This window comes from Ptychodera flava, chromosome 1 (assembly GCF_041260155.1).
Source record: "Ptychodera flava strain L36383 chromosome 1, AS_Pfla_20210202, whole genome shotgun sequence".
Taxonomy (NCBI): Eukaryota; Metazoa; Hemichordata; class Enteropneusta; family Ptychoderidae; genus Ptychodera; species Ptychodera flava.
In genome coordinates, this window is record NC_091928.1 from 6204268 (window position 1) to 6232163 (window position 27896).

At 37.5% G+C, this 27896-nt stretch overlaps 1 protein-coding gene across 1 annotated transcript; it reads right to left on the bottom strand.

Annotated features, from left to right (window-relative positions):
- Positions 1-77: 77 nt before the first annotated feature.
- Positions 78-27365, bottom strand: LOC139130001 (arylsulfatase B-like). The gene is made up of 15 exons (XM_070695750.1): positions 27242-27365; positions 21453-21564; positions 21095-21146; positions 20714-20817; positions 18468-18574; positions 18043-18110; positions 16087-16188; positions 15347-15410; positions 13992-14089; positions 11586-11727; positions 9990-10048; positions 7586-7703; positions 5922-5965; positions 5512-5604; positions 78-2862 (listed from the first exon to the last, which is right to left on the bottom strand). The coding sequence occupies exons 1-11, from the start codon at positions 27348-27350 to the stop codon at positions 10044-10046; spliced, it is 963 nt and encodes a 320-aa protein (XP_070551851.1). The 5' UTR covers positions 27351-27365; the 3' UTR covers positions 78-2862; positions 5512-5604; positions 5922-5965; positions 7586-7703; positions 9990-10043.
- Between the last annotated feature and the right edge of the window lie 531 nt (positions 27366-27896).

A 27896-nucleotide genomic window follows, 5' to 3' on the forward strand; every position in this document is an offset into this window, starting at 1 on the left:
GGTTTGAATGAATGATCTTGATAAAGGCAATTTCTTAGGATGGCATTAGTACAGTAATTATGCACAACGCGCTCATTGTCAGTAAAATTTTAATTTAATTTCCACCAAAAATACCAAATTTAGCTTTGTATTTCAGCATCTTACCGATAAATAAACAGTTCTCAAACATCATTCGTTTTGCAAGGTCATTTGAAATAAACGCTTGTTTCGACGGAAAGTGGTGTAAAATGTACATCTTACTTCTGTTTTCGTTTACCACCAAAGTTGCCTTTTCCTGACCGGTGAAAAGGTGAAGATATGCTGACTGCGAATCATCAGTCAGACGACTGTATAACCTACAAATCATTCAAAAAAAATATGTTTTTGTGTAAGAAACAGACCTATGTAAAATAGTTAGCTTTGTGTTTTAGTAAGTTCAGATATATTACATTTTTAACACTTTTTATTTTAGCAAGGATTTAAAACTATAAGTCTTTGTATTTATAGGTAATTGATACACGTTCTGACGATAATATGCTTGTTACTGTAACCATATCAATAATTTCATCATGATGTATTTAAATACAAGGGTTTTTACAAATCTTGTGGGGTTGTCATGCATATCGACCAAAATATGTGTCGAATAATATTTTTGATAAGCCATTTACAGGTGTCATCCTGGTCGACACGACTAAAGACTTCTTTGTCTTGTTGATAGCTACCATATCGATTACGTAGCCTATCGGTGAACGTGCGCACACCGTAGAGATGGATGAAACCGAAAGCAGCTCTTCAATCACGTTTCTTCCATAGATGTATCGATCAAATAAATGTCAGCTACCGTAGATTACCGGTGTCCATCCAGTGCTGGGTATTTGAGCTACCGTAGATTGCCAGTGTTCATCCAGTACTGGGTATTTGAGCTACCGTAGATTGCCAGTGTTCATCCAGTACCGGGTATTTGCTCTTTAGACAAGCAGATTAAAGTTACAATCACAGCTAGTTCATTAGCGACTCAAAGTGACAAAATACACGGAGGAGATAGAACTGGGTCGAAAACATGCTCGGTTGACATAATGCTTCCGGAATATTCCAGGATTAAAGAACTTCCTGTCAGTGCAGGAGATGATCTTGTTGTATCTTCTGATGACGAAGCGGCCAGTCACTGGATCCCAGTTGTGCTGGTGCGCGCCATACTCGATAATTTTAACAATTTACCATATTATGTCTTCTTTCGAACTCTGTCGGCTTCCCATTCATCCAAGGAATAGAGTAATTTTTGATTGAGCATATTGAGGGCGACATCTTTGATATAATCTGTAAAGTGAATGTCCTAGTTGAAGAATTCAATGTAAAACTATATTCGTTACAAAATTTATAAAATAACAAGTTCAAAAAACCCATATTGCATCAGCCGTTGCTTATGAACCGAGTTCTAACTGTAACATTTTATCCGTCGTCTTGGTACTACCAAATCATTAAACTTCTTGGAACATAATTGTTGTGCTTATCGTCTCACGTTTGTCGTTTAGGGGGCAATATTGATATGTTTGACAATGCCTTTTTTGTTTTATTCAGTAAAACAGTTACATTTTCTACTTCTCTGTAAGCTATATTAACAAAAAGCAATTTAGCTTCGTCAACGGGTTTGTGTACTACATGCTTAATCCTGTTGACCGATTCTCTTCCATAAAAAGGTCAAAATCAGGATTATACTCATACAAACTGTTTTGACTAGTTTGACACTGGACATTTAGGTATAATTTTGACAGGAAACACAAAACTCTTCTCACAGCAGAACAAAAATTTATCTTTTCACAATAGAACAAATATTAACTTAATGGAAATACAAGCAGAAGATACATGGAGCTTTAAAGGGCTCGATGACTTTTTTCGTTTTTTTATGTCACCAAGTTTTTTCTTATACTTTTAAAAGTATGTTGCCATACACAGTATTTAGCGTGTCAACGATACCTGTACACGTGTAGACTGCATTGTTATTGTTGACAAGTGAGTTCTGGCCATGACTAGAATTCACATGTAAACAATAAGTTTACATGTATAGACACGGTGTTGACAAGCTGAATAGTAGTGTTTCAACATGCTTTGTGGAGTAGAACAAGAACTTGCAACTGACCTACAAAACAAAAACAGTGAATAAATCATCAAAATTCACAGATACTGGTCCGTTAACAGAGCACAGCTGGGGTCAAACAGGTTCCAATTTTTCCAAAGTGAATGCTATGTCGTAGATTTTGAATGTTTATTAGCAATATTTCCATAAACGAAGTAAAGCATGAACTCTCAAAGTGCATTCGACGAATGACAAATTACCATTCATCTGTAAAAATCTAGTCCATGAAACAAATGAATGAAGGGGAATGTGTCTGTCGAACGAAGAACATGCCCGGAGTTTTTTTTCTAGGTATTGAAAAAATGGTTTAAAGTTTAAGAGTCAAATTTTCAAATTTTCATATTCGAGGCGCGTACTAAAGGAGTGTATGGTAGAAAGTCAGGTTCTGCGGTACTTCCGTCACTGGGGTGTAATTTAAGTTTTGAATGGCTAGAACTGAATTCGTTAGGAGGGATAACATATATACGTGCCGTCCATTAGAATGGGACATATACAACACCACCAAGCAATAAGTATCGATGACAGTGTCAGCCACACGAAGAACTTATCAATACCAGGACATGGCGAGTCTGTTCTTTAACACCATCCTGGTGAGTACACATTTCCAAAATATTTTGGTGAAGATTCTTTCATCGACGGGAGGTCAATAGCGGGAATAGCCTCCTCTTCTAGTTCTCTCAGTCGAGCCATCATTTCATCCACTTTTTCAGGCATTTCTGCACTGAGATCAATGCGTTCGGTCGGGTCGTCTGCAAAAGACAAAATTAAGAGTGACGACTTTTCACTATGTTTATCATTCCCGTTCAAAACTCTATAGATTCTGCGGTATCATACTCTACTAAAACGGTACGTTGTTCATAAGGAGCATTCGTTTTTTCGGGGGGGGGGGTGTCGACGGAACTTGAGCGAGAAATGAAATGTAAAAAGCGATCTCCCTCTAATTCAAATTTCTTAAATTTGACCCCCCAAAATTCATCAATTGTAAAATGTACCCCCTCCCCCAAAAAAATCATTTCATTCATTAACCCTTCACACCCTATGGCCCTGGGCTGAAAAATTGGGCCCTTCATAAGTGTTTGCAAGAAAAAGAGTTACCCATCCCAATTTTCATGCACAAAACAGCGCCGCTCCCCCAGATGTCACAGTCTTTATCAATAATATCTTAATTGACTTATAATTTCCAATTTGACATGTTGAACTTTAAAAGAATCCTTTTTGAACTTTACAAATATTCACTTGGTGAAATTCCAATATCATGTTGGGATTTCAGATCTGCTCTTTCAAATATAATATTCTCGTCAAGTACATTTATATCAATTGTGAAACTTTTTTAAGCGCTGATTTTAATGTATTTTAATAGCTAGTTTTGTATTTTAAAAAAATATCAAAATTTCCTCACAGACCACTATGTATAGGAAATCAACATTTTTGGTTAAATTCCAAATCATATTTGCTCACACATGCACTGGTAACTACCCTAGTGTGAACAAGTACATTAATATCAATAATCAAGAGTCTATAAAAGCACAAGATTTAGCTAGTTTTGTATTTTAAAGAAATTATCCATAGTTTCCTCATAGACCACTCATAGATTATGTATGGAGGATCACGGAACATTTAGGTGAAATTTCAAACTCAATTTTTTTCCATAACTCCATACAAACCTGTAAAATTTGACGCCCTTCAAATTTTCTCGCCATTTATGATCTTCCGAATGGTATTTGATGTGAAATACAAAACATCTAGTCTCCTGCTTGGTGCAATGAAAATCGCCCGGAAATTCATATCAACAATCGGTTTTTGTACGTATAGGGGTGTTTACATAAATCTTTGATTATCTCTCTTTCGATTTTGGCCTTACAGGCGTAACTTCAAAAGAAATTAGGTTGGAGTACGGTGCACAGATTGGTCTGATTTTTTATCAGGTCACAGTAGCAATACATATCTTTAAAATGGTGTCTCAGATGTTCTGTAAAATTGATAAAACAAGAGAAATTCTTGCTGAAGAGAACGAAACCCGGTAATTTATTCAACAACCCAGAGTTGTTACTTTCACACCTTATTGTGCTGAAACAAAAGGGAATAGAAAAATCTGGGACACCGTTTTTTTCCCAAGACTACTCAATTGTTGATTTCTTTTCAAAGATCTCAAGTCGCCATAGTCCTGGAACACAATTTTTTTTTAGGTAAAAAAACTCAAAAACGCATATTTTTGAGAGAAATGGTCACAGACACAGTGATTTTGGAAAATAAACATATTTTTCATAATGTTGAAATATAGGGCTAACAGAAAATATATCATGTGTAGGGTCCAAAAGTGAAATTTATCGAGAAAAAGTGAGTTTAAAATAAGTATACTCTCACGTGTGTCTCTACCTTAAGTATACATTGGAACTAGTATTCAGAACTCCGCATCACATACTCTACCCTTGAAAGGGAGAGGTCGTCCCGTCTGCGGCTGCGCGACTTTCTCGTTGAGAAACATTGCCTTTTCCCAGAAATTGAATACCGTTAAATCTCGAGCAAGTTACCCGTTATTATGAAAAGACATTAATCTATTTACTATATGTTATCACTAACAAAGGTAGAGTCGATGAGATGTGGGAAGTTGCCTGCATTTCCTTTATATTGTGTTTCAAACTTGAAAATGTTAACCTTCGCTGCATCGGGTATATACGAGATCTGGGTGGAACGAGCTGCTAGGATAGGCAAGGTTAAATGCAAGCTAAACGCTATAATATGTAAGCTCTTCATATAAATTTCTCAATGAGTACTCTACTTCTTTAATTATCTCCATTTGGTTGGTCATGTTACATCTAACTCCGTTTTTTCCTGCCGTCTAAACGCCTTTTGTCTGCTAGTTGAGGGACCTGTACTTATTATATTGCTATTCAACGTACTACAGCAGGCGTGAACTCTCCTCGATTCAAAAAGATGCACAGTGGCACTTCGTACTTTGATAAAATATCCAATACAAGATATGGCATGTCACAAGACTAAAAACGTTTTTAGATGTTTCGTTTCTATACCTTGAATACTTTCGAAATCTCAAAATGAAACGGTAAAAATTACTCATTTGGGGCAACATAAATGTCTGATTCAACAAAATGCTGTACAGCATACTTGGATTTTTAGTCAGATGGAGCAGCCAGTGGCACATTTACACTGTAAAAATATCGCCTTATTTTTCGATTCTGCCTTTAATAGAAATAATGCTTGTACTAGCTTGTGTTTAAAGGGATTTCCTTTTAAATATAAACTTAATTGCTGAAGACACGATCCGAAGGGATGTCCTCGGCCATTATGAATAGGACACTTTGAGAGAATCTGATGTTAAAGAGCTTTCTGAAAAATAAGCAACGGTAAAGAATTGCAAAGTTTGTGATTGAAATACCCACCACGAATGTTGAACAGCATTGTATAGTGTCCACCAATATGTCTTTTTGTGTAATCACGAGTACATCCAGTCTCAGGAGGAGGTATCCAGTCACCTTGAATCAGAAAAAAAGTAATTTCTGTCAGATATTCCACATTTCACGCGTGAGTCTTTTCTTGATTAAGTTCAAAGGGATGCTCAGAATATGATGATTTTCACTGACCCTGACTTTCAGAATATTCTACCGGAAAATTATTTGTTTTACAATGTCGTTTTTCATCTGATGTAAATCCAATACTATGATGGTAAACAAAATTGATCAACTGACGTCAAGAGTTCTGAAGTTCATGTTCACATGATTTGACATGAACTGTTCTGAAATAATTATTTTGAAACTTTCACAATTTATTGCATGGTTTATGTTATGCTTACTTGGACTGCCAGCTTGTCCATGTATAAGTTTATAATCGCCTACCCTGCAAAATAATGCAGATAATTCCGTAATAAGTAGAGAATGGCATACATTGAGAATAATTTTCTCACGTCCTTTGTACGCTTCGAGTTTCAGGACACCATGGAGGGATGGGTTTGTTTTCCTAGGAGGGGTACTCTCATAGAAATGTGTAGGGTATGTGCTGCCCGAAAGGCTCACTTTTTCAAAAATCCCGAAACATGGGTCAATTTTCATCCCGAACACCCTAAACTTGGGGTCGATAACAAACTTTTTTACACAAACGTCCCATGCTTTAGGAAATCTTTACATGCAACAGAATAAGGGTGAAAATTCCCCAAATTTGTCTAACAAAGTCCTAAAAATGGGTCTTTTTTGGAATATACATGGGTAGATGTTTTCAACTTGGGCGGCGGCACATCCCTGAATGAAAATATCGGAAGTACCTCTCCCGGGGTTAGCTCTTACGCGTTCTATTATCTACTTTTGCATTTGACGAGAACAACTTTAGTAAATAACGTCGTCCAGGCTTTACTTACTTCACAGTCTGACAAACAACAACGTTAGCTGTAGAATTACAAGCCCAACTACAAAGTTATGTAAATAATTCGAGTGTGACACGTAGGGGAGGGTAACTCTAATTTTAATATACATAGAAATGGGGAAGGCCGCTACGTTTAGTGCAAAAAAACCTCTTGAAGTGTCACATTTTCACACTCCTTTGTAATTTATCTCCAGTCCCAATTTGTGTCATGTTCTAAATTGATATTTTGTCAGTCTTTTCATGTCACGATGATGGAGATACATTTTTGGCGGTCTCAGAATGTTGCCAATACTCTCAGTACAGTTTAAGTTGCGTCAAGATGGAATTCGGTTGAAATTAATTGTGGTTGTTTCTTGGACAGTTAATACCATGACGGTTACTCACAGGACTGAGCTTATTAAACCTACAGTAACACTTTGGCTTAGTATTATGTAGGATAGGATAGGATAGGATAGGATAGGATAGGATAGGATAGGATAGGATAGGATAGGATAGGATAGGATAGGATAGGATAGGATAGGATAGGATAGGATAGGATAGGATAGGATAGGATAGAATAGGATAGGATAGGATAGGATAGGATAGGATAGGATAAATAATTTATATAGCGCCTAGTATCCATCAGCAATGTTCACTGGCGCTTTACACTAGGTCACAGGTAAGCTCTCTTGAAGAAATGAGTCTTAAGCATAGATCTGAAGGTGCGAATGTCCGGGGCTGATCGAATAGGAGCTGGCAGTTTGTTCCATAGAATTGATGAAGAATAGGAGAAGGATCTGTCATCGTATGATTTAAACCGAGTTCGTGGAACTGTAAGTGTGGTTTGTAGACTTGATCGGAGAGATCTTCTAGGGGTGTTGACTTAAATATTGGCTTAATAATACATATTGAATTATCATTATCTTGGGATGATACAACCCTGTTCCTTGCCCAAACTGGTGAGTGGGAAATATCTGGATGCCATCTTTCCAGTCTTATTGGGTGAGCATTCTGATACCATAGCATGGCAGGGTTACACTGTTGTACAGAAGTTTATCGCTGAAAGGTTTATCATTTGTGTGTATTGGTAGGCACAGACTAGCTTACTACAAACCCCCTTACCTGATGGCCCGATGGGGATTTTTTTTCATGGTGTCGAAATTGTAAACAAACTCCGTACGAGGTGAAGGGTCACCTTTAGATATAGTATTCCAAACGTCAAGACCGTCCATATCTGGATCTTGAAAACAAAGGAGAGATAAGATTAGTTATGATAACGACTATATAAAATAGCAACACTCACGTTTATAGATAAAAGTGGAGAAATAGACAAAAACAAACTGATTACTACAAACACCCGCTCATGTATTTTGGGTTTCGCTCATTTAGTTTTTACTGACTTATCACAGTCAAAATTCGATTATTAGAGGAAAAGACTACAAATATATTGCAGCAAGGGTACACATACCAAAAAGTCAAGCAAATATACATTTACAAAGTTATTTTTCATTATTTTTTTCCTTTTTAATGAAACTTAAATGATTCAGCAAAAACCAAATGAGCGAAACCAAAAATTCATGAGCAGGTGTTCAAACTCAAAGTGACCTGTTTGTTATTCACTTCTTAGGATGGATTCCTCTATAGTCTGTATACAGATGAAAGATCACAAAATAAAGGGCTCGACACTCGTGAGGTTTGAGGATATTTTGAATTGAAATTTACAGGAAAATGCGTTAAACTACCACAAACTTGCGATAAAACAACACCAATGCCTATTGGTAGCTTATCGTGTGTATGACTGATTAAGAGGGATCACAATACACGTTGCTTCAAATATATGCTGTCGTTCTCCATCCCTCCCTAGTTCTAGGATTAATGATATAACGATGCTCGTCTTCGTTTGAGCTTTGGTTAAGTACTTTACTATATACAGCCAGGCACAGTTTCTTTCACAATGTTATTTTTGTCGCACGAAGTAAACCTGAATGATAAGTTGTTTAAAATGTGTTCGCAGTATATAGTAGTGACGTTGATGTTCATATCGTCAGTCAGTGAGAAGTCATGTCAAATGGATGTTGCATTATTATCAATAAATTCAAACAAAGCTGAAAACTCTTTTTCGCACTTGCCACGCAGACTTTTTATTTTTATTTTAATATCGTGCAGCTATGTGTGAATAATTCGCACTTACTTGTTAAGTTTAAATATAAAAGGGACAGAAGCTGAACATTTTGATTTTATTTTCTTAGCTAAGCACAGGCCTTCCAAACATTAATAGTCGCGCCAGCGGCTTACTGACTACGCATGCGCATATTTATAATATACTATGCGAGTAACCGGAAGTGTACCTTCTTTCATGGGCGCCGCCATGTTTTTTTTTGAGTACTCATAAATAAACAAATACGAAACAAATTACTATTATATAACATGCCATTTATAAAATATACCTCTTTTATTAGCCAGTAAATGTTATTATGCACCTTGTCGCCGATACAAAATATCGTTATGTAGATAAAGGGAGAAAACTGTCGTGCATATGAACGGGGGCATACGCAAAGAATGCTGGGATTTAATTTTAGAAAAGCGCCCCCTGTGTCAATAATTAGATTCAAAAATTGCCAGTTTTTAGACGGAACGCTGTAGTTTTCAGCACGAGGGACCGTGTTTTCAGCTTGCAAGTGGAAGATGGGCAGTGCGGTTACCATTGCAATGATAATGATTGCATAATACGTCCCTTGTTTAACGCAATAGGCTGTTATCATTGTAAAAATTGCCAATTTTTGTCCAAAATTTTTACACGTTACAGGAAATCTATACCTGCTCTGCTGCAGGGTTTGACGTCGTGTACGTACGTGAACTGCTTTCATCAGAGGGAAACTGGGCATAGTTGTCATATAAACGTTTATGAAGTAACAATTAATTACATTTTATCATGAATCAATACAAATAACATTGCCAATCTTAACCCCTGGCGCGACACCAAGGGCTGAGCCCTATATAATATTAACTGAAAACAATCAAAGTCCCTGGGATCAATGCTACAACATGCAAGTTTAAAATTGTCAATTATTAAATTCAGGTTCATGTTTAAAATCAGAAATTACCAATATGGTGCATTTGGAGCGTACAACAAGTCTTACACAAGAGCACTAAATGATGAAAAGTACATAAAAAGATAGAGGCAATATCAATGACTTTTATAAAGTCCTAAACAATGACGATACTACACCACTTTTTAAGTGTCGCATCCTGGTACATACGACGACCAGCAAACGATATTGTAAAAGTGCACGTCATACGAAAATGGTCCATCTCTGACCAATTGCCAGTTGTCAATATTATCGACATAGTGGTGTTCCCAGTAAATTTTCCATAGACAATCGCTGTCGTAAAGATAGGTGCTAGATTCCAATAGAAGGCGTTTAATGAGGAGTTATATGTATAGTAACATAGAAAGTGCAGGCATTATCACGGGGAGTACCACTTACACACTTACCGAAACTGTGCTATAAACAGGATTGCTTACCTGTTTCACCGCCAACCAAGTTTACTAATGTAGGATACCAATCAACGATGCGAATTAACCTTGAAGATAAATGAAATCGATGCTCTCATGATATTGAACTTTAAAATGTATTCTCTGAACACCACAACAATGTTTATCTAACCAACCCTTGTAGAAGGTCGTCACACTATTCGATGAAGAACAATGCTACACTATCATAATCGTCGGAAGTTGTTCACCATACATAATGCATACTTGACCACCAAACCTGATCAATACATTCTTTCTACATTTTGAAATCGCTTTGTCTGAAGAATTATTAGGATCAATTTACAAAAAACTCTCGCTTGAGAGAGCTCTACAAATATGCCGTTCATATATCGTATTTCCATCAATAAAATTCAGTCAAACTAGAAAGGACCAACTGTGTGTGTTTAGTGTATGTAGGACGTGAAATTACTCATTGCATTTTCAGGTAGTTTGCGCGTCGAAAATGAAAGACTTACACGTTTGCTCAAACTCTCCTCAAGAAATCGTTCAAATATTCTTAAAATCACGAATAAAAATTTGGGTCACCGTACAAATTTTGGTACTAGAGAAACGACTTACCCAAAATTTACCTTTATCTGAAATTCAAATGGCCGCAACCTCCCTGTTAACTCCAAAGAGAAAAATAAAACTTTCGATTCTCTAATAATAAGACGGTGAATTTTTTTTACTCCAAGAGCTTTAAAATGACCCCACAAGTGGTTTATCAGAATAAATTGTAAAAGTTTGAGAGTACGAATATCAGTCGCCCAGGCGCATTCTATCCTAAACAATGACGATTAAAACAAAAAACATAAACAATAGTAGAAATGGTATGCGGTGTAATTATTCAAGACTGTTGTTTTCAGTATTAAAGTATTTCGCACCTTGAAAATGAAGACTTAATAAACTTTGCTAAACTTTTCCTCAAGCAAATTTTTAAGCTCACCCTTTCAAAGTCAAAAATAAAAGTTGGGGTCACTGTTGAAAAGTTCTTGCAAGAGAAACAAATTACTAAATACTTAACATTGAAATTCAAAAAGGTAGAAATCCTGTGTGTGCTTGTGTTATCTCTGTAGGGGAAATACAACTCCCTATGCATCGAAAAATTTTACTTACTCCGACAACTGCAAAATCAGTGCCAACGATCGGTACACGAAAACAGAATTGTAAAAGTTTGAGAGTATACGAATATCTGTCCCGAGGCGCATGCCTTACTTCATTGATAACTTTTTCGCCTTTAGCAGAGTTAAAATGGAATGTGATTTGCGCTGTTTTAGTAAGACTCTAACATCTACTTGTGTAGTGTGTGCCTGCTCTTGTCAGTTCAGCTCGAACATTTCAACCGCAAAGGTCATACTGTATGGAGTTTGCGGTCCGAAGAGTAAAGCCGTGTCAACAACAACAATACGAAACGGTGAAAATTCTCTGTTGTTGCGACCCAAAGTAAATTCAAGTTGCTCGCAATATTCGGCTCTATATAGTAGAAGACATAGCGTGTTCATTTGAACTGTTACACAATTGGGACAATGAGTGTGTTAAATCATTGCATCTGTAAATTACTGCAACATTCACTGTTTAAAAACCTACTGGTCATTTCGTAACCTGTTTTCTCCAACATGTTACCATGAACAAGTGTAACAACCCTTGTACCGCCTTCCCACAGTGTTTGTTTAGAACCACGCAGAGGCCAGTTATTGCCATAGCAGTCACCGTTCGCCGATCCACCATTCTGAAATACAATATGCATACTAAGGCCAAGAAAAATAAAAAAGTTTGTTTCTCATCCTAGACATATTGCAAAAATGATGCGGTGACGTGGTTTTTTCTCTCAATGTTTTTAATTTTTCAACCAACAAGAACGCAGGAAAAAACATGAAAACAACTGTTTCATAGGAATGCATGCAGAGATAAATGCACAGCAATGTTGCTTTATTATTTTTGTATACCAACAGTTCTGCAGTATGACCTTTAGTGCAGCAATGCACAGTTTTGACAGCGTAATGTAACAGTGACATGTGTGTACAGTTCTACATGAAATGTGTCAGTTATTTTGTTTACAGTTCTGTTTTATACAGCAATGTGTTATGCACTATCGTCGCACATTTTTGCGTTTATTTTTTTCATTTTATTTGCTCATGAGCAGAAAAAAGGTTGATGCGGTGGGTCAGAATTGACGCCCACAAGGATGAGAAACAAACTTTTTGTTTTTCTTGGCCTAAGGCTGCGTTCGCAAAATGTTTTTGTTCCCTTTTACTTGTTAAATTTTCCGATTCAAAGGTTTGTCAGGTAATTCAATGAAAAATCAATTATAGCATTTTAATGTCATGAACTTATTCTTATGTTAGTAATAATGAAAAAAATCTAGAACCAATTTGTCACATTTTATGACTTTTATCTCGAAAAAATTTAAACATGTATGTTTTTTCGTAAAGAAATAAGTGGGCACAGTAACAGGGCAGAAGCTGCAACTGTTGATATTTTTTTCAATATTTCTGTGCAGCATGCTGAAACACAATATAGCCTGTATATATAAATATTGAGTGATAATTGAATTAGAGTCCAGACTGGAAGTCATTTGTCAATGATACAAAGCACGTTACACGTACAAAGGCTATACTGGCAAGCTCAAAACGGAGGAGTTCAACTTGCTGTAGAGAGTAGAACAAGAAGGCAGTTGTGTAAAATGAACAAAAATAGTGTCGAAATTATCAAAGTTAATACAGCTGCCCTGCTACTGCAGTGTCACTGTCACTGCATACCAGCAGTGACAGAGATATCTCTGACTCTGATGTAGTTAAAGAAGAGTTTGGGTCAAACAACGCTCATGATAGTGAAACATACTTGTACACAAAATCTTGCCAGCGAGCAACACATGGAAGATCAGGAGACTTGAAAGTTTTCAAGGATTATTGAACTCTGGCATATGAGAATAATCAAATATTAAAGAAAAAAGATGTGGTCACAACTCACTTCGTTTTCCAAATTTTCACATTCTCATCGTAAAATAACAAAAAAGTAAAACTTTGAACAGCAAAGACTAATTTCACAGAAACAATGACTGACTCAATGGAATTATTCATTTTTTGCCAAATTTGTCATTATTTCACCAAAAATTTCAGATTGAGATTATAACGTTTATTTGCTGGCAAATGCAGGGTTGTCAAGTGTGAATAGCATCTTGCAACTTTGAAAAAAATTGATTGGTCACTGTACTAAGTTTTTCATAATTTGGAATACTGTAGCCAGGAATTGATAATTTGTATACTCTCTCATGATTGTCATTTTTGTGCTCTTCAGCAGATGCCATTGACCTTGCTAAAGTTGGATTAACTCAAGTCGGCTTAAAGTGATAAATAAAACAAGTCCACTGATATGTTTAAAAATGAATCAATTTAAGAACTTTCTTTAGGAATATGGCTCTACAAACTGTCTTATAACATGTAGTGTTGAACATATGCGAGTAGAACTGCCCAATATACGTTATTTTTGCCAGTAAACCGAATAAATATGCGGCTATAGGATAATTGGGGGGGCTTAAAAAAATTTTGATCATATAGACGGGGGACTTGAAAATATTATGATGAGGGTATGAGGGTGGATCTGTGAAAAAAAGATTTCAATCGCTATTCCTCAAGGCCACTCCTCGCCGTTGTTTGTGAACGCAGCCTAAGATACGTGTTCACCGATGGACCGCTGGCAAACCATTTGCGCCAATATTTGACTTTACTGTTATTCTCGCTTCGTTTTCTCTCTCCTTGTTCCTGTCTGTCGGTAAAACCCTTGTTCGTCAATATTGTTATTGTCCCATCGAACTCAGAACATCAGCATGGTGGCAGTGTTTTTGTGTCAATCTCTGTAACGAGTGAGTTTCGTCAACGCTCTTTTGTCTTTCTACCTGTGTTACATGCTTCCTATCGTTGCCCCTCTTCTGTTTGTCAAACTGCCTGTCTGTTCAATGTTAGTATATTGCTTTGAAATGACATTGGCACTCACATCTGACATAAATATGAGTAACGTGTCCTTCCAGAATCCGTATTCCTTGAATGCTTCAACCAACGCAGCGACTGCGTCGTCCATAGCTGTAACCATGGCTGAAACGATATTAAAGTGGCACTCCCATTTGGTAATATTTTTAAAACACATTTTATTAATGCCAACGGTCGATATTTGACGTGGCGATAGCGCATGAATCGCTAGATATATGTCCTCAAAAAAGTAAAAATTTGAATTCCGGTGGCCCACCTAAATTCAGCTTCCGAACATCGGACGTTCGGCACTGGGGCCATAGTCAACTAAGCTATGGAGTACAAGTCTACGCTGCGCTGCTATACGCCACAGTACCACTCGCGTCGGTGATCGGTCATGTCCCGTGGGAGAAAGCCGAGTCTGCCGAGTCTTACTGACTAGGCAAAAAAAAAAGAAAAACAAAGTTTGCTGATTCCACCATAATTCGCATACGTGACGAACACAGTTACGTTTGGTTGATACATAGCTGCCGCCGCGTATGCATAGTCGCATACCACGTGGCGACCACTATGTATCGAACCACGCGTAACTGTGTGGCAGACGACAAAATGTAGTCCTCAGAGGCGGGTAATATTTTACACATAAAAACTGATATCTATGACGTATTGGTTAAAAATCTAATACAACTGATTGAGAATAATGAAAACCACAAAAACTGCGGAGAAGTTTATAAAAAAATTACCTGAGGTAAAGGCATAATGATGTATATAAAGTCTTTGCAGTGGGAAGTAAATTAATTGCGTCATTCGAACATTTTTGGACTCCTAGAATATCGTCCATCAGCACAACAACAAACCTTCGGGGGATTTTGGGTCATAATCAGAAACTTCGGGATATAAAAATTACGCTCGGGAAATGACATGTTTTTAATCGATATCTCGCGATCCGTGCGCAGTCGCCAAGTCAAATATCGACCGTTGGCATTAAAAAAATGTGTTTTAAAAATGTTACCAAGTGGGAGTGCCTCTTTAATAATACAACTGATTTAAGTAACGCGAACCAACGTGTCATCGCCCTAAACAGTCACACAAAGTCTTCAATAATATGCATGTTATATAGATGTTTTATAATATTACTATTTTGCTTCAGGTGATGTACAGTCAAAGGATTTATAATTAGATGAATCGACACATATGTGAACGAAAAAACATCCAGACGGATCTACAGACAAACAGGCGGACATAGAGACAGACCGAATGATAGACAAACATACAACAAAAAGACACAGGTAGATGGATCGATAGACCAAGAGACAGGTAGAAGCAGAAGAAGGTGTCGAAACAGTCGAAGGCGTCATTATGAGTGTATCTTCTTAGGCCTACCTAGCTTAATTCTTCGTCCTGTATGGTTGATGTGCGAATACATGTCAAGATACTTCTGCGGTGCCTAGATACAGGAGTAAAACATTGAACAAACAGAATGCTTAATAAGCTCTCCCATTATGCAGGCAATACCACAGTCCCTCTATCCACAGTCCCTCTAAGGATAGAGGGACTGTGGCAATACGTATACATGAGAATTCCAATCTCGATCCACTTCAAAGCATCCCTTCGTCTGAACCCAAACTCGGTGGAAACACAATTCATTTCGATTTGAGCGGGTATATTGCCGCTGCTGATTTCCCCTGACCTTGCTGTACGCATGAATTTCGCCATTACATTCTGACGTATCCCGAGCAAAGAACTTTACATAAACCAACTTAAAGCAAATGCCAGTCAGACCATAGTGATAGCATATTATGCTACCTCCATGTCTATGTGTTACCTCTTTTGTCGAACTTATGTCAAGAACACGAATAATATCTTTTCCGATTGATAATTAGGAAGTCTCGATGCTTTTATGTACTCTTACGTCGTTTTCTCCCCTTATTCTACACGTACTTGCTTCATAGCAGTTTGCATTTTGTTTTACGTGATTGCCTTGTCATCAGTGCAGGCTTGTATCATGTGAGAAAATAATCATGTGTTTTACAGGACTGATCACTTTCGATTTTGGCGAGAAACTTTCACCAGTCCAAGTAACTTTCTAGGAAGGACACCTTGTGCTGAATTTGACACCCTACCTGAATTGGTCCGTGTACACTTTGCAATGCAAAATACATAAACATGGGAGTCTTCTTATCATGATTCTTCACATACTCGATGACCTTGTTGCTAAATAAATACTGTGGTTAAAAATACACAGAATAAAAGTTGGGCATAAGAGATAATATCACACCAATGAGACAAAATGTTGCACAACTATAAATGAGAGAGAGAGAGAGAGAGAGAGAGAGAGAGAGAGAGAGAGAGAGAGAGAGAGAGAGAGAGAGAGCAGGTGACTACGACCGGTACATTTGAAGGTCACGTTTCGAAACCCTAATCAATAAAGAATGCAAAAAAGAGCGAGATGACAAAACGACAGAGCACAACGATAAAGATAGCAATGACATGTTGCTGTGAATGCAACTATTTCAAGGCTTTTTATAGAACTCTTCATAAACGGCCGATATGAAAGTGACAGTGTTGAATTACCCTTCATTTATAGACCAACCTTTGTATCTCCCAATCATCTAAATGCATGGACTCGCCGAATTAAAATAGAATGTACCAAAGCAAGTCAAAAATAAGTGGTGACGTGACTCTATCGTCCATTGGCAATTTTTCAAAATATTTGTAAGCTCGCAAACTTGACCACATGGTATTGAAATAACAGCATGTGCCATGTAGTAGCAAGTTAAAAGCATGAAAATCATAAAAAAGGAAATATGTGACGTCATATCCACTGTCCTTCCCCACCAGCTGACAGGGAAGATTAAACGTTAATCGATCAACCAAACACGGCTGTAGTACAGATCAAGTTACTACATTACGAAAATAGAAATAAGAAATTATCATCGATGGTGTAGTGTCTGCTGTGTCAGCTGTTTTCCGGAGCTGATGATCCCTGTTAAATTGTAGCACTTCTCTCCTTTGATTGGTGCAATTACAAATTGATTTGCATGTCTACATTATAGTACATTGCCCTTATGCCAAGACTGAAATGTTCTGTTTAGGCATGAAACAGACAAAAACTTAATGACACAATGACCACCAAACAGTAATGTTGGATCATATTGTGACACAAGTTGAAGCACATGCCACATAGATACATTTTAGTATATTGACTTTGTGTAGAGGTTTAATGGCACTTGCTCATGCTTGTTTAAGTAATGGCTCCAAAGATGGGAAAACAACAAATATTGTTGATCAGCGGCTATAATATTGGATTCTATGGTTTCTATGGTAACACAATTTGACGTGAAGATGAAGATCTTAGTGCAATTACCATGTACCAAATCGAACGGAGTTGGTTCAGACTGTTAGGAGCATAGGCGCTAGATGTAAAATAAAAACATATATCCGCCAGCGGAATATTGCATCACTTTGCGACGCAAATTGTGTGCCATTGTATATCGTCCGAATACCAACTTCAAATGAGATACGTTGAGACATGGGAGCTTAATAACTGAACATGAAAACACCGTAACAAAATCGTCACCTGATGACCATAAATTAATTGTATCATAAAATACATATAAATTTATGTTTATATGAATGTCATAGTATATATACTCTGTCCTTGTACCAAGATTGAATGAAATAGGTTGAGGCGTGTCTGAGTGATGAGTTTGAATGGATAGATTGAAGGGCGCACGAAACCAAGTCCTTTGGAGTCGGGGGGGGGGGGGTCGATAAAGTGAAAAAGTAAACGAAAATAGACTGAAAGGAATCAATTCAAACTTTAAACTGCTTTATGGGTCAAACTTTGGGAGATAAGTAAATTATGTATGTGTAACATACTGAAAGAATGCTGAAAGCAACAACATAGAGTACGGCAACTGGTCAGGCAAAAGATTTCGCAGAAATGTCTCCAGGCAATTTTAAGCCATTTCAAGCAGTGTTTTATAAAAAAGCGCCTACGAGTTCAGAAGACTAATCCTTTACTTTGACCACTTTACTGAAATATAAAACCCATAAGCTTATATGAGGTTACATACCGTTGAATAAACTCCATCTTGACTCCAATCAGGCGTGAAGTCTTCTCTTAAATCTAAATACCCGTCTTCTCAAAATTGAACAATAACAGATGATTAATTCATAAGGTTTGTGTTTATCAACTGTGCAATACTGGTATATAAACAGTAAACATAATGACGATGACAGCAAGGTTTGGTAGTGCATATCACTGCCATGACGATGACAGCAAGGACTGTGGTAGTGCTTATCACTGCCATGACGATGACAGCAAGGTCTGTGGTGATGCTTATCACTGCAATGACGATTGCGATGACGAGCATGACAAGTTCCATAATTATTATTCGTCCTTTGTCTCGATAACTACAATATAATAATCGTGACTGCGCTTTGCATTAAAAGTTGTAGTTGTGCAAATGACATCATAACTATGTCGATAAAAACTTACCCACTGTGTGGCTGAAATGGTCTTCGAGTGCGCTGTAGAAACCATAGAAATGATCAAAACCCCGCCTGTTTGGCGTATAAGCTTCCTTGCAGTGACCAAGATGCCATCTAGAGAACGATAGGGGTCAACAGTGGGCCAAGGGTGGACCATCAGAGTGTGGGAGGAAGGGGTCGTTCAAAAGGGAAAGGGAAACACAACCCTGTGCTAAGGAAATAGTTAAACTGCAACCAGGCTACATAGAAAATATTCACGCAGTGAAAACACATGGCATTGTGAAGGTGTGCACGCCTTGCCTATTCCGAAAATACGTCCGATCTTGGAAGACGATGACATATGTATTTTCCATGTTCTTCTCTGTACATCTGTCATTCCAAGATCCAATACAGTATTCTTATATCAACTGATACATGTTGACAATCGACAGTTCAAAGCAGATGGTACTCTCAGAGAATAGAGAATTTAACACAGTATGTATATCGTTTATTCGAACTGCAGGGCCGCTTTCAACTTTCGTTCAAAAGGACCATAAATAAGGTTATTTCATTCAAAATTACTCAATATAAGTTAAGTTTTCTCGTTTATGAAATCATTTCCCCAAAATATCTTATTCTATTTGTATCGAAGCGTTAAAAAAGCTGCGATGATATTCGCTGAAAATTTCTTTTGAATGGATCGTCTTCTGACATGTTTGAGATAAAGGCTTGCTCTAAATTTGAATGGTAACGTGTAGATTTGAACGTAACAATTTGCTTAAAATAACAGAAATGCAAATACCCTTCGACAACAAAGTCGTTGGTGGTAATTAAATGTCATAAGAATTACATCACTTGAAAGGTTAACAGAGTCTGTGAAATGTGTGAGTAGTTAGTATGAGTCTAGTTAAAGGTATACAGTCACCTGTAATCTAAATATGCCCATATATGGTCAAAAGGGGCGTTCCTTGGTAGTCAAAATACATATGTGAAGGCGCTGATTTTAAAAAGCAGCCACCCGCTTAATATCTGTGATTGGTTAGATTTTCTCTTTCCATGGTAACTGTGGTAAAATCGGAACAGGTGACAGTATACCTTTAATGGGGCATCTCGTGAAGCAGATTTGCCTCGTGTGTAAGTGATCAAGAGCAATATTATGTCCAACAGAGTGCTGCTGAGTATTAGAAAGTGCATATTTTTCGAAGTATTTTTGTTTATCACACCTGATAGAAATAGTAGCCATAATGATAAATACAAATTATCAAAAAGGTCTGTGATAACGTTTCTTGACATACAAAATACAGGAGCAAGGCTTGAGTTGTATGGACAGTCTAGTATCAAACATGTCATAGTGAATGCCAGTGAATTTTACAAATTATTGCCCTCAAAGACATATCTGAATGCATGGAAGAACAAAGTTACATTCATATTTACATCCTGGTAGTTAATTCTTATAGAATTTTGTAAATAATCAGTTCACTCCTTTATATTCAACTCATGACAAATGTCAATGCGGCAGCTGGAAAGCATTTCATCGATTGTTCGATTAAACAAACGACAAAATATATTGAACTCATTACACACCATTCCAAGTTTGACCTTTATAAGTGTAGACACATATTTGTCATTGCCCTGGGCATTTAACATTTCCCAACAAAACAGCCGCCAGGCCAAAGTGAATGGATGTAACATTGAATATTATGAGGTTATTACGAAAATACCGCAAAGGATGCACGAGGACATTGGCGCAGCGTATCGCCCGACGCGAAGCGGAGGGCGATGCGAGGCGCCAATGTCCGAGTGCATCCTTTGCGGTATTTTCGTAATAACCTTATTATTATACATCTTACATTCCTGATCGGGGCATCAAAATGTCGGAGTAGTGACCGTTTTCGTGATATGTCAACAATTTTCTTTCCAATTTTATCGAGCCAATATGATACGCTACCTCGGACGCGCTTCTGCAAGTTTTGGAGTGTGTGCACTACACACATACGTACGTACAGAGCGCGCGCGAGACTTGTTCTGGCACTCGTCCAAGGGGTCCCTTGAAACCGTTCTACAGTGAACGCGCAGGTACAGCTGCAGGGAATGGGACGCCTTGAAACCGTGCCGTACGGCTTTTTTAGCGCACGCTAAATTCTATTGTTCTCGATGGTAGATGTATAATAAATGTATTGTATCCAATAACTCAGTTTGAATAAATGACGTTGCCTCCTACCGGATCAACTATTTGACTGCAATTGTTGATTTGAAAGAGACTGAACAACTTACTTTCCGACGATGTACGTTGCGTACCCTTGTTCTTTCAGTTTCTCTGACAGCAAGGTAAAGTGCAAAGGCAAACCTGTTGGCTTGTTCTTCAACGAAATTTGATGCTGAGGATGAAACGGTCGGAATAACTTGTTACGTATTGTTGAAACCCAGTTCTCAAGAACAAAGATCCTGACACCAATGTAGACAATTTCTTTAAACTGTTTTGCTAAATTTTCAATGTAACATATTCTTGTACCAAGGCATCCTTTCTACGAGGTATTACATACATACATACATACATACATACATACATACATACATACATACATACATACATACATACATACATACATACATACATACATACATACATATAAAATAGATATATGAACACTATACCTGAAAGCCGATACGGTGGGCATAGTAACCTGTCATTAGCGACGCCCTAGAACTGAACAGACAGTGAGAAGGTAGGCTTAGTGACGAATTCGGCAGGAATGAGTGACAGAATGAGAGGAAGGAAACTTGCTGATGATGATCCCCTTAAAAAGCAAAACACAAAGAAAATCCTCAAAGCCCGACAGGAAAATGTAATTGTCATCATCACTTCTAAAGTATGATCGCCACCACCACAACAAAATCTGAGAGGGAAAAATGTGACCGATTTCAAATTGATGTAAAATCCAGTTATGAAGAGAAGGCCAACATGTGTGTCAATTTCATCCGACGAAGTAATTGCGACAGATACAATACGTACGGTGCACATGTCGGAAGTGCATAGGATTGTGTGAAGGTGACCCCTCTACTGGCAAGGTCATCAATTGTTGGTGATTTGACGACTCCATTGTTGTAACCAATATCATTCCATCCTGAAAGCATATTCCAAAAATATGACATCAAGACAAAAACGAAATAATCTGACGATCTACAATATTCAATAACCCAGATTTAGTCAGGTGCAGCCAACTGGTAAAATCGGTAAAGTTTACAAAATCATCACAAAACGTGTTTCGAAGTCTGGTATATATATAATAGTGATTTTGTATATTTTGACTTCGACCTTAACTTTCGAGGGGAAGATGGAGCTGTTCGCAACTGCCCTTTCACTAGCATACGGAAGATATGGTTTCCCACTGAATAATAATACCCCATGCCCTCCGGCATCTATGACCTGCGCGCTCCCCACTCCAACAACAGTTCAACCTCCCTACTGCCCTCTCCCCACTACTAAAATTTCCCCATTGCCCACTAGGTGTACATATTCCCACATGTACATTTCATTCGAGCAACAATTTATCCACCATCCAGTGTGCGTTCGTTCAGTGCATGGATGTCAATAATACACATCAGTGTTCAGTGTAAAGCTACTGGACTGTTATTAAACTTATCATTTCAACCTTTGGACATTGCTCCACCCTACGTTAGGGGTCTAATCTTCCTTGAAATTCTATCAACCACGGCATTCCCCTCCCAGTACCTATTTTCCGATATCTACTGCAAGAAATGTTCTCCCCTTCCGCAGTAAAACGTTGACTGTTTCTCTCAGCCTGCTGGATTAGTTTTTAAATTTGCCCGCCCGTTGAAAATCTGCGCGCGAATACATCGATATCACAAACAGCTTCGTTTGCTGCACCTGTTAAGTTATATTGAATGCAAATGATATAATATGCTACAATGACACCCAGAAATGAAAATATAATGATTGATTATGACATTTTTCCAGATCATCAGTTCTATCCTTTGTTGAAAAGCGGCAACTTTTTACGACTTAAGAATGAGAGACCATTGATCACTCGAAATGTTAAAATAAACAAAAAAAAACCTCTTTAACAGCAGTTAAAATTCACGTCCCCAAGATATGAAGGTTGAAACAAACCTATGCTGTAGCTTTATTGGGATCTCATCTACAAATATATGAGAGGGCATTCATTGAATTGTTCAGCCTTCTTGGTGGCGGTTTCAAGATTAATTTGTGAAATGTCTTTTTCAAAAGATGGGATTTAAAAGCTTGCTTTATAGGTGTGCTAACAGAGAAGGGACACTCAACAATAAACATTGTACAGATGATTTTCGGGTTGGAAGGTAGTTGTATTTTGCGAAATTACACTAAACCAATTATATTGTTCGTGTCTTTCACCAAAGAGAGCTGTACTGAATAGCGTGAAGGTCGTCATTTTGAGTTGCAACATTTGAAACATGCTAAAAGTTTGTTTTTAATCAGTACTTTTACAATGATATGAATTTGAAAAACCACATGAAATTACAGTTTGACAATTTATAAGGCTTACTAAAGTCTAAAAAATAATATATACTATAGTAATTTTTTCATGACCAATGAATGACTTTGTCGACAATTGCATTCGTAATGAGGCTTTGCTTAGTGTAAAACTGAATTCAGCTCCGCTGCGGCCGTAACATCAGCAGCGACAACACGTTCACTAAGGGAGTGTTCAGTTATTATGGCCGGGGGTGGGCCGGCAAAATCCAGGGGGGGGGGTCACCTCAAATTTGAAAACTGCAAGGGGGGGTCATGTATTTTTCAAACAGCTCAGGGGGGGTCACTTAATTTTCATAAGTATCCGTCCCGTCAAAAAGCAGTTTCAGTGTTCAGAAATATTTTGGGAGATAAGGGACTGGACACAAATTACAGGGGGGATGGGCCGGTGTTTTTTGGGGGTGGGTCGCCATTTTTCGCACAAGCATTTTTGAAGGGTCATAAAATTTTGTGCAAGCCTATGGGGGAGGGTCACCTTTTTTATGCATCAAAGCTGAAATTGCATGTGCACGTATTAAAGGATATGGAATACTGAAAAAAGAAAACATACCTCCTGGCACTTTCATTTTCTGTCATTTCCATTTTCGGCGCGCCCTTCGGGCGCAAGTTTAAGGGTATAATAAGTAATGTATTGATGATCCAAGCAGCCACATTGATTTCAGTTGTCATGATTTCTACTTATCCAACTCCTCTATTGTACATATAACCTGTCCCCTATAATGACGCTTTAAATAACAATTTGGGAGATCACTTATTTGATATCATTCTCCCATTGACAATACATTGGGTATAGGTCGGTGTCAAATGTTCATGAAGCTGTATGTACATTTTTCATTTTTTGAGGACATTGACAGAATACAAACTGTTCAAAATATTGCAAAATGTCATCAATAACAACTGGAAGCTTCAGGTCGAATAACTTTTGAATAACAATTTAGGATCAGATAACCTATGAGTTATTTGTAGTTTCCTCTTAGCCTACAATGTATAATGAATCAACATTCGGTGAAATTCCAAAATCAAATTTCTTGCACAACCATGGACTTGAAACCACTCTAGTCTAATCATGAACATTAATACTAATAATTAGGTGTACATAAATGCACAGATTTACTAGTTTTGTATTGGTAAAAAATATTCATAGTTTCATCATAGGCTGCCATGCACAGTGAATAGACATTTCAGTGAAATTCCAAAAACAAATTTCTTGCACAACCATAGACTTGAAACCACTGTAGTCTAGTCATGAACATTAATACTAATAATTATGTTTACATAAATGCACAGATTTACTTAGTTTTGTATTTAAAAAAAATATTCATAGTTTCATCATTGGCTGCCATGCATAGTGAATGGACATTTCAGTGAAATTCCAAAAACAAATTTCTTGCACGACCATAGACTTAAAACAACTGTAGTCTAGTCATGAACATTAATACTAATAATTAGGTGTACATAAATGCACAGATTTATCTAGTTTTGTATTGGAAAAATAATATTCATAGTTTCATCATAGGCTGCCATGCACAGTGAACGGACATTTCAGTGAAATTCCAAAATCAAATTTCTTGCACGACCATCGACTTGAAACCACTGTAGTCTAGTCATGAACATTAATACTAACAATTAGGTGTACATAAATGCACAGATTTACTTAGTTTTGTATTAAAAAAATTATATTCATAGTTTCACCATAGGCTGCCATGCATAGTGAATCGACATTATCCATGAAATCTAAAAATTACATTTTTTGTAAATGCATGCACTTTTTATCTGCCGCTTCAAGCAAGGCACATTACATGAATTATCACACACATATGATTTTATATTTTTTGGACAAAGCGTTATATCGGCCACATTTTGCCTTCCTTTTGTGAGGGGGACTTCAAAAGTATAGCAAGTCAGAAGGGGGTCTTTAACACATTGAGGGTTTGTTTGGGGGTATTGAGTAACAGGGGAGGGTCACTTAATTTCATGCACGGATAAGGGGGAGCGTCATTCATTTTTGTGCATAAACTTTTGAAGGGTCACTGTTTTTGATGCAGCGGTGCAGCGGTGTTTCGAAAAACACCGGCCCACTCCCCTGTAATTTATGTCCAGTCCCTAAAAATGATTCGTTGCATGATTTCATTCTCTGAAGTCATTGATATAAGCTTAAATCTGAACAAAAGTATAATTATCTGTCACATGAACATCGTGACTTGGCAACTCTGAGGCTTGTTTTATTGTAGATTTAGCTCACTGAGGGCAATGAACAATTCCTATTACTTTTAAATTAGAGATATAGCAGGTTTTGTCACGGAAATTATTTAACAGTTACCTGTAGACTACTAGTACCATGAAAAGAACTTTTACGTGAAATTCCAATATCATAATTGTTGTCAACATCTGAACTTTCAAATGCCCTATTTGAACCAAGTACATTTGTATCAATTATCAAACACCTATAAAAGCACAAATTAATTTAGTTTAGCATCGTAAAAAAATTATTCATAGTTTTCTCATAGACTCCAATGTATAGTGAATCAACATTTCGGTGAAATTCCAAAATCCTATTTCTGGTGAACTCCACAACGTGTTGAGCGGTCTCAGTCAGAAAAAAAAATGTAACAACTTAGCCGGCTATTGAACCACTCTTTTTTGGGAGTGGAGATTTAGCCGAGCGGTTCTGTCTGTGGCCTCTCAGCTAGGCGACTGATGCCGTATGTTGTGGGTTCGAATCCGATTGAAAACTAGCCGTATTTTCTACCCTGGCTTGGTAACACTGCTGGTGGACAGAATTGTCCCCGAGGTTATCGTTCGCCCAGTTAAAGCAATGAAATTCGTTTCTTCGCTTCGATAAAGTGTGTATGTGCGATGTATGATAGTGAGCATGCGTGCGTGAGTGCTTCACGAACTCTACAACGTGTTAAGCGGTCTCAGTCAGAAAAAAAAAATGTAACAACTTAGCCGGCTATTGAACCACTCTTTTTGGGAGTGGAGATTTAGCCAAGCGGTTCTGTCTGTGGCCTCTCAGCTAGGCAACTGATGCCGTATGTTGTGGGTTCGAATCCGATTGAAAACTAGCTGTACATATCCATTTGTAACGACCCTAGTCTAATCAAGTACATTAATATTAATAATCGAGAGTACATAGACACACGGATTTACCTATTTTTGTATTGCAAAAATTATTCATAGTTTCCTCATAGACTCCCATATACCGTGAATATAAATTTCGGTGAAATTCCAAAATCCAATTTCTGGTGAACACATCCATTTATTACCACCCTAGTCTAATCAAGTGCATTAATATTAATAATCGAGAGTACATAAATACACAGGTTTACTATTTTGTATTGGAAACAAATATTCATAGTTTCCTCATAGACTCCCATGTATAGTGGATGAACATTTTCAGTGAAATTCCAAAATCAGATTTCTTGTACACATAATACGCACTTTTAACCATCATATTCCAATTAAGTACAATTATGTTAATTATTCAACGTCTGTATATGCACAAGTATAGCAAGTTTCTATACTTGTGCATATACAGACGTTGTATAATTAACATAATTGTACGTAAACAGCGGATGAACAATCGATTCTAAAGTCAAATTTTTTGTCCACATACCAGTTGTAACAACCCTATTCCAATTAAGTAAATTTATGTCAATTGTCAAATATCTATAAATGCATAGATATAGTTTTGTACTGAAAAAGCATTACATAATTTTCTCATACACTACCATATATAGTGAATCAAAATTATCAACATCTGATTATCAATTAAATCCAAATATCAAAAATTTTGTACACACATGTTTGCGGAAAAATATTGCAATTCGCCTCTAATTTCTGTCCAATCCCTTTGAGGGGTAATTTCAAAATTATAGCGAGTCAGAAGGGGAAATTTGAAAATTAACACTTTGTGAGTTTGTAAGGAAAGTCATCTGAGAACCTTATTTTATTCTGTCGCCCCCCATGTGTCTGTGTGTGCAGCTTTACTCAAGCAATGTAGCAATGGGGGGGGGTGTCATGAAATTTTTGTCATCTTAAAGGGGGTCATCAATTTTTTGGTGCAATGGGTAGGGGGTTCACTTACTTTGACTGATGCGCAGGAAGAATTTGCCGGCCCAACCCCGGCCATAATAACTGAACGCTCCCTAAATATCTCATATCTGTGATCATTGAGTGTGAAAATATACGGTTTTGTGGTTTTGAACAGATCAAGTGAACGTTAATCATGCATATCTTGGTTTGTTGAGGAAAAATACGACTAAACTTACCAAGATCGTCTGCCAGGATGAATAGTATATGAGGATGTTTAGGATCGTCGCAGCTATGGTATTGGAGACACAGAAGAGCTGCATAGGCCTTCAAGAGATGGCGGTACATTATGACATTAACTAACCTACAGATGTGCACTGTCCCAACTCTACTTATCGAATGATGTCCTCTGCCGTGTCATAGTTGGTGACGGCTTTGGAACATGTGATACCACTGGGGCTATTTATTAGTTATTCCGGGTGACATATTAAACATACCTGGTCATGAGGGCTATATAGCGCCCGTTTATTACCTCGAGGCGGCGAGAGGCCGTACACGTGTTACCAGAAACACATCGCTATTCCCCGAGGCCGTATAGACCGAGGGGTACAGCGATGTATTTCTGGTAACACACGGCCACGAGAGGTAATAAACGGGCTCTACAGCCCTAATAAAGACCATGTTATATGTGTTTTATAACATACAACACGCTCATTTTGTATCATATTATATTTTGCACGGCAACAATCCCTTGTGACAGAGCTCGAGGGAATGTATATATCTGAATATATTTGGATAATTTTAATCAGACGTTAGGGCCCATATCAATGGTCCCGATTGCAATGAACGAAAATACACAAATTAAAATTATATTGCCCAAAAACAAACAGAAAA

What these genes read in the sequence shown, in the direction of transcription:
- LOC139130001 (XM_070695750.1), bottom strand. Translation starts at nt 27,350, where the DNA reads ATGTACCGCCATCTCTTGAAGGCCTATGCAGCTCTTCTGTGTCTCCAA. An exon ending in AAGATGGAGTTTATTCAACG is followed by an intron (nt 16,189 to 18,042) that starts GTATGTAACCTC and finishes TTTTAACCACAG; the next exon opens with TATTTATTTAGCAACAAGGT. An exon ending in TACTCATATTTATGTCAGAT is followed by an intron (nt 11,728 to 13,991) that starts GTGAGTGCCAAT and finishes ATTGTATTTCAG; the next exon opens with AATGGTGGATCGGCGAACGG.